This window comes from Pieris rapae, chromosome Z, assembly GCF_905147795.1.
Source record: "Pieris rapae chromosome Z, ilPieRapa1.1, whole genome shotgun sequence".
Classification (NCBI taxonomy): Eukaryota; Metazoa; Arthropoda; class Insecta; order Lepidoptera; family Pieridae; genus Pieris; species Pieris rapae.
The window spans coordinates 8,679,698-8,692,137 of NC_059534.1; the positions used below are offsets into that span (position 1 = coordinate 8,679,698).

Here is a 12,440-nt window from a genome sequence, read left to right on the forward strand (position 1 = left end):
ACTAGTAGCTGTCATTTTCATACAAATTTAGTTTTCGAATTTCTACATACACTACTGTTAAGCCGTCTTGACTAGACCCCCTTTTGACGTTAGTGTCCCGCGCTGCGATACGATGCCCACTTTTCCCCCACTCCCTTGATTAATGCTCAAGAAGTTTGCCGGTATCAATATTACTAGTACTTTTATGTGTATTTAATGTATTCGACATAATGGTCGCTGTTTTGGCAATGTAAAATAATATTGAATAACGGGTGATATGTGTAATAACCTTCGTAACCGCCTTTGATAACGAGTTTTTTAATATCCCATCTTCGTCATGTAACAAATACGATATTAGGGCATAAAAAATATGAGGCCGTAGCCTGCTTTCGAATCTTAAGTGAACTTAATTGAATTTAATTCGAAATGCCCAGTAGTACCAGAGATATATTTTTGGTTTCATAAATCCCAAATAATAAGAAAATAATTTACCAAATCTGTTGTATTTATTACAATAAGTGTCAAAGTGTGGTAGTGACTTCAGATTTACAGTAATCACACTCTGTACGTGGCGAATGAGCAATACGCAATACGCGTGTTTATTTTAACATTATTCAGACTACTTTGTACTTACTGATAATGAAAATCCACTATTCTCGGAAATTCATTTCAATATGCTTACGAATAACAAGTATGTATATTTTTTTTATATTTGCCTCACAGTTGTCACATTTTTGTCTTATCTCTAAGTTGGAGAACGCTAAGGTGAATACCAGACGTGACAAATTGTTGTATGTTTTTGCGACTGTCATTTTTTTCATGAGATCATAGCTTAACCCTGAATCTCAACTGTGAGAGGAACATTCTAAAAGGAGACTTCTTGTATGTGAACTATTTTTATATGTATATAAAACAAATAATATATTAATACGTTTTGGGCCTACTGGAGTCACACTTAGCTCCAAGTTTCTTTTCTGAATATCTGATAATCATATCCTTATATAACAGATTTTTTTTAATAGAACATACTGCAAACGGGCAGGAGGCTCACCTGATGTTAAGTCATACCGCCGCCTATGGACACTTTCGATGCTAGGGGGCTCGCGAGTCCGTTGCCGGCCTTTTAAGAATTTGTACGCTCTTTTCTTGAAGGACCCTAAGTCGAATTGGTTCTTAATAAATTTCAACTTACGAAATGTAAAATTTATTTTTAAAGATGAATTATATAAAAATATTGTAATGAAAATATACAAGCATGTACATTATAAAGGAAGTTGCCCTGAAGCTAAATGGTCTGTGTATAGTTTCAATACATATATAGAATTACAATATCAGTTACACTAGTTATCCATCGGTAGGGTCAATAATTTTATGCTCCATTACCAACGCATTCAAAGGATTCCGATCAGTGATTCAATAAATAGATTAAATACTCATTAAACGTGCTATACCAATTTTAAAAGGTAAAGCTAATTTGTCAATATTTTATTCAGAACAAATGTTATCTTCCTTAAAATATTTTTATTCGAGCCGAGGATTGCCCATTAAAATATAGGTTTTACATACTACGCTAATTAAGTACATAAGGTACCTTCAAATCGCTGAGTACTATTTTCATTTATTTTTTTCTCATTAGAGTGATCTTATCGCATTAAAAAATTAATAAACATCGGTTTTTGAGTAAGGGGTTATTTGCCCTAATATAAGCCCTAATTCTCCTTGGTTTGACAGCACCCAACATCGATAGTAATTCTTGTTTTGGTCTGAAAGGCGAAATCAGTGGCGCTACAACCTCTTTAGGTCTTGGCTTCAGATTTCTGAATCTGTTTCATGATCAATTTTTAAATCTAATAGGCAAGTAGGTGATCAGTCTTCAGTGCCTGATACACGTCGACTTTTTCGGTCTAAAAGATGTCGGTTTTCTCAAGATGTTTTCCTTCACCGTTCGAGCAAATGTTATGCGCACATAGAAAGAAAGTCCATTTGTGCACGGGGATCGAGCCTACGACCTCAGGTATGAGAGCGCACGCTGGAGCCACTAGGCCAATACATATAAATATAATATAATAATATTATCTTGACATATGCAGGAAAGAAGCTCCTAAATCGTGACTCTTAATGTATTGTGCGTTGTATTTCCCTGCCGCTTTCGTGTGGAAAGTGTAGAAAATACGGATATTTAACATGGAAACGTCTGCCCAATTAATAGAGTCAAAAAAGGAATAAGTGATTCGAATCTATATTATCTAGACGAGTAGCTTTCCCCGGAAGTAGGCTGAGGTGTAGACTCGCCGGCAGATGGACTTGACACATCATTTCCTCTAACATTAATTGTTATAAAGAATATGAAGAAAAATAATTCCAAGTAACCTTAAAGAAGTCGTTTCCATAATTTGAATATGAAGAAAGTACTTTCATACAAAAATAATTATTTTTTTCAATAATTAAAAATACAACATACAAACATTAGTTATATCAACGAATACTCGATGTACTTGGGCTAGTAATTAGATTAGTGTCTTAAATATATATACATAACATATCTTAATATATATATTTCTTGTGTGCGTGTGTATGTGACTGAACTCCTCCTAAACGACTGGACCAATTTTGATGAAATTTTTTGTGTGTGTTCGTGGAGATTCGAGAATGGTTTAGATTCACAATTTTGTCCGCTGGACAATGTTTTTTTTAAATTAATTAGTAGTTGTTGATTTTGGAATGTTTTACATTGGATCCGACAGACGGCGCTACCATCGCCCTGTCAAATTTTAAATAATATTCGAATTTTAATTTTAGTCTGTCCCGACAGTTAGCGCTGCGATCAAATTAAAAAAAGTTTTGTTATCATTGTGTTATTGTAGACCATGTGCTGGATCGTTAGATATTGTCATAACATTTTCATCAAAATGGTCCAGAATGTTTTAGCTTATTAAAAAAAGTTTGAAATTTTCAAATTAAAGACGTATAGACAGGACAACGTCTGTCGGATCCGCTAGTAGTTATATAAAAATAACCGTCATAGCCCACTTAAATAGTCCGTAAACTGAATTTCTATTTCCTATACATCCTATCCAAGAACTATCTTACCGGTTTATCGGAACCCGAAATTATATTTGTCGGGAGTCGAAGATAAAATCTCCTGTTATTATTGAATAAGCTAAGATGCAAACTGACGATTCCGTTCACATCAACAAATCCAAAATTATATGATGTTATCTAAGAAAGCCAGTTAATATGTCTATTTAAACAGTAGACTTTAAAAGGAGCTCGTTCGGTCGCTCTTTGTTAGACAACATTAACAAGTCTTAAAACCGATCGCTATTTATAATAATTTATCCCATAAAATGTTGCTGTTCGTTAAAAGGTTAAATTGCGTGTATCGAAAAAATACGATTACAATGTCACCTACATAATTACGCGTAAGATATTGCGCCAGACAATATAATAACTGCATATATAATTAGCTACTCGCTATATTTACTCAGGGCCTAATGAAATTCGGCTAATATAAGGTTTCCGAGCCTTTGATGAGATTAACGAAATGTAAATGATATTAAAAATGTCTTGAATTGATTTTTTTTCTTCATAAGAGTGCTATCAAATAGTCGGTCGCTCCGTTTGCTACACGTGTATCTCTAATATTTTACGAGGGTTATTATTATTAATTAAGTTTAGTACGCTTATAAATTGGTTAGACCTTTATAAATTTAAATCTATTCTAGTCGAATCAAGTTTTTTTTTATGAAAAAATAACTAGTTTGACCTTGAATGCGATGTAATTGTTTTATTTTTTCCACATGCACTCCAACGCCAGCTCTAAATTACGTGAATTGTCAGTATCAAGAAGATATTTAAATTAAAATATTAAGACCGGTTCTGCTCGGTATACATTTTCTACCAGTCGGCAATAATAGCCAATACTTCTTCTAAATAGCCTTCCATACGAATTACTATTACTGATTTATTTCATTAAAACCTTATTCATAGACTTACTTTTGCTTTTAACTTACAAATGTTTGATTACATTAATTATCTAGACTTAAGGAGTTAATTAGTCATGTATATCGTTTCTATTTGATCTTCAAAACCAAAAAACACTGGCGCACTAACCTAGAGCTTCAGATTTTTGTATCTGTTTCGTGGTAATTTTTAATCTCTAATAGACAGCAGTTTATGAGTCTAGGGCGCGGTTTCGGCAAGATATTTTCCATCACCGTACGAGTCTGTGTTACTGGCGCCTTAGACCAAAATTCCGTTGGTGCACAACTGCCTTTCGAAACTACAATGATGATTGGGATGAGAGTCACTAGGCCCACACTGCAATCCAAGTCGTTTGATTTTTACAATGTTTATTAAAGTCTTGGTTTAAACTTTTTTATACAACCTATGCGAATATAAACACAATTTTAAGAATGAATACATTGATTACACTTTAATACGTTAAATGAAAATGTTCGGTTTATTATTTAGACACTAATAAACTCGTCGATATATCTTATTGCCCTGCATAATATAATCCTGCTAAATGAATACGCGATAATTTTCCAACGACCAAAAAATCTACGTAACCTGCGTACTATAGGCATAATTTTGGCTGAGTTGAAAAGTGTAATGCAGCGATATACTTTTTTATTTGTTCCCGGCCCAAGGACCTCGGCAGTAAACGTGTTGCGGTGCTTATTTATTCCATTGAATGCTATTGATAACTTGAGTACACTTTGTATGCTTGGAAAGACAATGTATGTTTGTATTATCAGTTTATTCAATAGCTTACATTATGTTTTGTGACTCATAAATATAGTTTGCTCAGTCCGCCGGGTGGGCTGCAGAGATACGATTGAGCATAAAATAATCGCATATTATATGCTAAAGTAAATAATTCCTTCAACTTTTTCATCTATATATACATTTGTAAGTTTCTTGTCTTGTCAACGTCCACGATAAACAGACCGTAAGACTAACTAAAATTAGATTTATCAAGTGTAGGATACTTGATAAATCTAATTTTAGTTATATATATTCATATCAGATACAGTTAATAGAATAACCGTTAGCCGAATGTAAGTGTTATATTTTTCAAATGTAAAACGCCGTCCAATGATTACTTTAGGTATATCTTTTCATATTATTGATATTGTAAAACAATCGTATAAATTTCTTTGTATCGCCTTGCCACCTCACAGTACAAATATGAGACAGTACCTTATATGCGTTCCGTCTATTACAAATAACAATCTCCTTACAGGATATTCGAGAAAGTGCGTCAATACTTCGGCGCGCAGAGTGAGACGATTCCAATGTCGTTTGTCCTTGGCTTCTACGTCAGCCTGGTAGTGAAGCGGTGGTGGGAGCAGTACAAGCTGCTTCCATGGCCAGACACACTGGCACTGTTTATCTCCGCTGGAATACCTGGTGCGGTAAGTATTGCTTCGACTAAAATATCCTGGCATTTATATTTCTAGTAATATTATTTTTAAATATATTCTCTATGTATTTAGTGTTTAGGTTATTAATAATAAAATTGAGCTGTGCTATTGAAATTAATAAGTGATCTTTATATGTACACAAATACTGGAAAGAACCGTTCAAAATTCAGTTTTATTTACAGTACCATTTCATAAACCACAATTTGTATAGATCTGGATTTTCCCTAAACGAAAATTCTTAAATCATTGAAAACAGAGCAATCTTTGAAGTTAACAACTAAGGAAGCACAAATATGTTTTCCGATTTCATTAAAGGGCTTGAATAATCGTTTACAGTTTGGCTGTTTGGTTTTTGTTTTTGTGTATGGATAAAGGTTATACAACTCCAGAGGAATTTTAATTAAAAGTGAAAGTTGCAAAGCGATGTCATATATCGAGACAATTAACTAATCTCCATACTAATTTCACATATGTATTCTAAAACCTGATATATTACCTGTTTGAAGCTTTGCTCTCAAATGTTGCGTTATGGCGATGTATAATTAAAAGCTTAAGATTACCGCGAAGTATTTTTTCCTTGTTGCTTTTATTGCGAAACTTACGTGGCTTTGCGATTTGTATTTAAAGTATTATTTATTTTTATTTAATCCATAGTTGCATATTTCAACTATAACATTTGTTATATGTGTGATGAGTCATATATTTATTTTCTTGAAAAGCACGTAAATACTTACATATTACAGAATTAAACGCTATATTATCACGTAAACGTGTATACTCGAATTTGATACATAAAATATATTTAAATTTCACAACGACATAATTTTACTGTAACTTCGATAACGTTTTAGCTTGTCTGAAGCCCTTGAAATGGAGCCCGTATTTCAACTAGTAATTAAAGTCACGACATCTTGAATTCTTATAAATATATAAATAAAGAAATACAGAAATATCTTAAAATTAATAATAACATACTGGTAAAAACATCTCTATCTATCTACAAATCATTGATATGTTTTGTTTATTTTATTCCTTATGAAGGCCTTGATATAGACTCTGTGCACATCGCGGGTGCGATTCGGGTCTCACACATACATCGATGGATTGGCAATAACGATTTACATTCTGAACCGTACAGATGTCATGGCCTGTCCTTGCCAAGTGTTTATTACATACAGCACACCTTATACGAACCGCCGTTGGTCAGCGGGACCCACATGCTTTGTTCATTGCGTTTAACTAGGTGCTGGTTCTGATAATAGTTTGGCAGCCTATAGAAATATATATATTATATAATATATAAAACAGCCATAGAATATATAGTTGTTATTCATTGACACAGCGCACATATGATACCTTTATTACAGATTTTTTTTAAACTCTATATCTGATACTTGAAAATCCGCAATTATTATGACGGTTTTTGATACTATTAAGCGTGAAATGACGGAAATTGAATGACGAATTATTAACATCAACCAAATTACTATAGCCGTGTAAACAATGAAATAATAAATGACCAAATGTACGTCGGTTCTCGAATTATTTAGTTGTTAGCTGATGACGTAAATGCATCGTGTTGAGCCACAGACGATACCCGAATATGCGCGTTAAAAAATTTAATCGTTTACAAGGAGACCAACTGTCTGTTACATCTCAATCACATCTTGTTGAATCCAACCAAATATGGCGTGAACTAGTAGTCTACAACTTGTTAAATATTCTCATAGTTACGAAATACATACAGTTAATACCCAATTCGACTTAGGGTCCTTCAAGAAAAGAGCGTACAAATTTTTAAAAGGCCGGCAACGCACTCGCTAGCTTTCTAGCATCGAGGGTTTCCATGGGCGGCGGTATAACTTAACATCAGGTGAGCCTCATGCCCGTTTGCCCCCTGTTCAATAAAAAATTTTTTTAATAGAAAACGATTGTATTGACTAGTAAAAAATATGGAAGAAATTAAGGCCCAAGCAAAAGACGAGGCGAGACGAAAAGACCAGACGTTTTGTTATCGAACAATACCACATTCATTTGTAAGCGACGCTGGTTATTTTGTTCTTGCTGTTGCACAAAAGTTCGTCCTTCTAAGCAATACTTATCTCATAATAGTATTACGCGGGTGATAAAGTATGCATGAAATGGGTTTCACTTTAACTATGACTTACATTTTTACAAACAGAAGCTCATAAATATTCAGTGAACATCGGCCAGATTTGATGGAACTAGTTTTCTAAACGGTTTACATTTTACAAGAGGTCTTTTGAATTTTATTTTAATTTTAATCAACTATACTTTCTATTTTTCGTATTTTCAATATATTTTAGACTTCTATTGTTCATGCTGACTCTCTAGGTAGGTTTAATTTCTATAGGATACGAAATTATACCGACTCATCTGAAATTAAATTAAGGAAACCCTTCAGTTAGGCTGTCGGGAAGATGATATAAAATAATTATTACTTGTCTAATCATAAATTACTCATTAACTGTTTAAAACGTTTTGCAATCAACAGAGAGAATCACAGACAAGGTAAAATACCAAGGATTTCACAAGTTATATTATTAATTGGGCAAATTTTTTTATGCGAGAATATTTTCTGCTCTAAGATTGTTCACATTTGACGCGGGAGTTATTATTGTTTTTCTAAACCATACTTAAGTTATTGCTAGTGTTCTTATAATTTATGAAAAATATGTTTCATGAATAACTTAAAATCTGACTTACATAAGGTTGGGTTTGTTTTTAACTTACCTTTAAAAGTAATAGTTACTACTAAACTACTAAATAAGTAATAGTAATAATATACATTCTTTAAATCATTATCTGTATTTCGACTATCATAAAATAATAATAGTGAGGCTACCTTCAAGAATTTCCTTTTCTTGACTTGTACACCGTATACCTATACTATATATATACCTAAACTTTGATCAAACATTAGTTTTATTTTCATTTTAACAAATTTGACTTAGGGTCCTTCAAGAAAAGAGCGTAAAAATTCTTAAAAGGCCGGCAACGCACTCGCGAGCCCTCTAGCATCGAGAGTGTCCATGGGCGGCGGTATCACTTAACATCAGGTGAGCCTCCTGCCCGTTTGCCCCCTGTTCCATAAAAAAAACAAATCAGCATGTGTACGACTACCACGGCTCCCGATGTGAAATCACTTTACTGTGGACGTCCGAATCACAAGTCAATTTTCAAATTTGGAATTTACTGATTTATTTAGGTTGTAGACCTATTCGTCTTAAACATTTCGACACGATTCTCAAATACTAGTGTACTTTGAACCTAAGCACTTGCATCATATTATGTGCTATGTAATTTTGCTATATAATTATTGTTAATTGTATATAATAACGCTTATAAAGAAGAAAAGATCTGGTCAGCCTTCCTAATAAATCTTTATGCGAGCTTTAATTAGTGGCTCGTTACAGCCAACTGGCATACAAAACATAAAATATAAGGTCAACAATACAATATCACGTCACTTATAAAGAATTAAACGCTGGTACGTATGAATAAATTAAATCATCAAAGGTTAATTATTGGCTGGTTCAAACATACATAATTGATTTTATATTTTCAAAAATTGACTGTTTTGTTCGTATTGTAGTAATCTATTGCCTTCATTAATTAGAATTGTCGTTCATCTTATATATTTACTAGCTGCCCACGCGTTTCTTCCTAATGCCTAGTCAGCCTTTAGAGTACAAACCAACATGGAACATTTTGTTCCGCTAACCTAGTGACAAACCTCAAAGTCCTTAACTAGCAAATAAAAAATAGGCGTTAACTGTAGAGGGGTGAAAATTTAGGGTTGTATCAAAAAAAAAAATTGTCAGAATTTTTTTTTTTTAATTGTTGAGGTGGACACCCCTTATCGCTTACGGAGTGAAAGACAGATAGTAGCCGATTCTCAGATCTACTATCAACACGTTTTGTTTCAATTTGAACTAGCTCTTATATTGTAAAGTTAAATAACTACACGTAAAAGGGTTTATAACGTACCAATTCTTAAAAGGCCGGCAATGCACTGACGAGCCCTCTGGCATTGAGAGTGTCAATGGCGGCGGTATCACTAAACATCAGGTGACCCTCCTGCCCGTTTGCCCCCTGTTCTATAAAAAAAAACAGATTAAATTATATTTTGCTTTGCCGGTTCTATATAGTTTGGGCTCATATTGAGGGTATTGGAATGTATATTCTAAGACCGATATTGTCTATTATTAATCTCCCATTTTCGAAAAATACATCTACGAAAACAATAAAAGGTTTCAACTCAAGGTTTCTATAGTACGAACATAGCATTTATAAAACGTGTTTTAAATAAAATTCGACTCGGTGTTAAATATAATTACTGTTATATAAACGTGCAAAAAAATAAACAATGGAAGTCAAATGAAGAATTGCAGTCACTGTTATCGAGTCATCAGTACCTACCTGTAGAGATAAAAAATAGTACATAGTTGTTGTTGTTTATTAGTGTCTGCTACAACAAAAATTTATAAATTGTGTCTTGATTGAGACGGTAAAGCTAGACTTACTCACATATAGCTAAAAACATCGCACTCAGTGTATTGAATAACTGTAGGCGCCTCAATTACGGCGACGACATTTTGAGTTCAAAACATACGATTATCTTGATTGTATGTATGGCTTTTCAATTCAAAGTATCAATAGTCGTTTGTTCAAATTCGTAATTCAAAACTCAAATTACATTCGAGAGTGTACAAAACTAATAGAAAAATTTTGATATTTTTAAATTATGAGTCGTATGTAGGTTGCTTGTACAATATAACGAGCTACTGACTTGCAAATTCTACCATAAAAACATTTGAGACTTATTCGCTTTAGAGAATAAAAATTTGCTTATCATCAATACATTATTTACGACAAATATGTTTTTTTATAGATACAAAATTTTCCTAGTGATTTAGTATCGCATAGGATATTGGTTAAATATTCACTAAACAAAATATGTTTACGGGAATAGAGAAAATATATTCCTTAAATTGCAATGATTTTCTATATTATCCCTTTTCGACAATGCTTTTCTTGCAAAACCATCAATTTCAAGGTTCTTGCCTGCTATCAACCAGTAATTTAACCAAATTAACTGCCTAAACCAGCAATGCTAAGAGGGAGAGATGCTTGACACCAAGTAAGTGTGTCAAGACGAACGTTAAAATAAGTTATTTAAAGATTATGAATTTATGATAAAATTTCAGAAATAAAAAATAAATGAAATTTCTAAACGTCGAGTAGTTATGAGTTAAGAGTCATATACTTACACATTTTATACTTACATAATTGTGAACATATTCTAAAAACTGCGCTATTTGCAAGACACAGAAATTATATTACATAAAAGAATTTATTATTTCTTACAAATTATATTTTTACGGTACAACCGTACAAAAATGCACTTGTATCTCGTTTAACGTTATGACATAGTGTTTCATTTTAAATAAATATTAAGAACGGTATTTTGGTGATAATTAAATTACCGTAAACAAATTAAAATCAGTCCAATATTATGTCTAATTCGGTCAAGTGACTAATGACTACCAAAACCTCCTTGGGTATATTCAACATATCATTTATCATGTAAATAAAAATAATTATTCTAAATTTAAATTTACTATTAGTTCTCAAATCATGGGCGTATACGGACGAAACGGACTGAAAATTGACTCTCGCCACTCCTTTAAATCGCCAAGGTTTTTTTGTTACGAAACGTTTGTATGGAACCTTTATATCATAAAAACAGTTAATTATTTTAATTAAATATGAATGGCTTAAGACCGTTTAATTAGCATTTCTTTTAAATACTCTCACAATAAACAAAAAACAAAATCGTACCTTTTTCATTTATACAAAAGTACTAAAGTAGAAAGTCTGCGATAAAAGGCGAAATTGTCTGACCTTGATGTTAATTTAACTAATACAATTCTTTCAATTTATAAAATCTATTTTTTATTTCTACTCATATTACTCATTTGATAATAAGTCATACCGCCATTAGTCATAGCCCATGGACACTTACATTGCCAGAAAGTTCGCAAGTAGTGAGCCTTATAACAATTGGTACGTATTACCAAGGAGAAGCTGGTTCCACATAGAGGTGGTGCGCGGCAAAACTGTCATAAAACGCTCAGTTGTGGAACGGCGGACGTCGAGGTGATACGGATGGTATTTTTTATTCTGTCTTGACGTCCGATGATGAAACCCAGCCGGTACGAACAACCTCTGAATAATAGTAAATGAAAAAGGGCTTTAGGAGTCACGTTTAATCGCAGTATATGACAGTTCGATTACAACCAAATCGGTTAACTAATAGTTAATATAAATTGTGGTAGAGAATGTGAGGACACTTGTCACTTAACAAACGCACTTAGCATTATACGTATGTCATTGCTTACAAATTGTAAACTGTGGGAAAGCACTGATTTGTTTCATAGGAAGGTTTTCAGGGAGCAATAGGTCATTACTCGGTTTATCCCAGGTAAACCTCCCTAAGGTTTACCTGAATTCAAGTGATATGATTTTTGTTTGAATTCGTTCCGAACTTGACCACTATCGATACTATATGTATTGTCGTGCAATCAAATTGTGACCTTCGTCCATAGAAGATATATATATATATCCTCCTCCTGAATTGGCTTAAACAGCAGAAGTCGTGCCCAGCGATGTCTCCCACGTTCATTCGGTCCATCTAGAAAATAATGTTTTAATTTGAATTCGAATTTCTTAGACATAAATTATATTCAACCCACTGAGGAAGCTCTATAAATATTTCATTAATTTTCCCTATTGATCAAAGCATAAAAGCTTATTACTCAAAGCTGTAATTTGGGTTTTTTAATTTGATAAAATGTCTACCAATGTGTAGGAACGACAAAAAATTCATTGAATAAATTCTATTTTTATTTTGTTACCAAATATATTACCTAATGTTCAAGTTTTGCTACTTATTTTCAAGTTAAACTTCCTGTTAAGTTAATTTTCCTTATTAGAATTTATATTAAA

The 12,440-nt window shown here is 32.9% G+C and overlaps 1 protein-coding gene across 1 annotated transcript in view; it reads left to right on the forward strand.

Annotated features, from left to right (window-relative positions):
- Window positions 1-12,440, forward strand: part of LOC110993980 (bestrophin-4) — a 35,123-nt gene that overhangs the window by 5,594 nt on the left and 17,089 nt on the right. Inside the window, exon 3 of the mRNA XM_022260431.2 lies at window positions 5,228-5,399. Within this exon, the coding sequence (XP_022116123.1) occupies window positions 5,228-5,399 (172 nt within the window). The remainder of the gene's footprint in view (window positions 1-5,227; window positions 5,400-12,440) is intronic.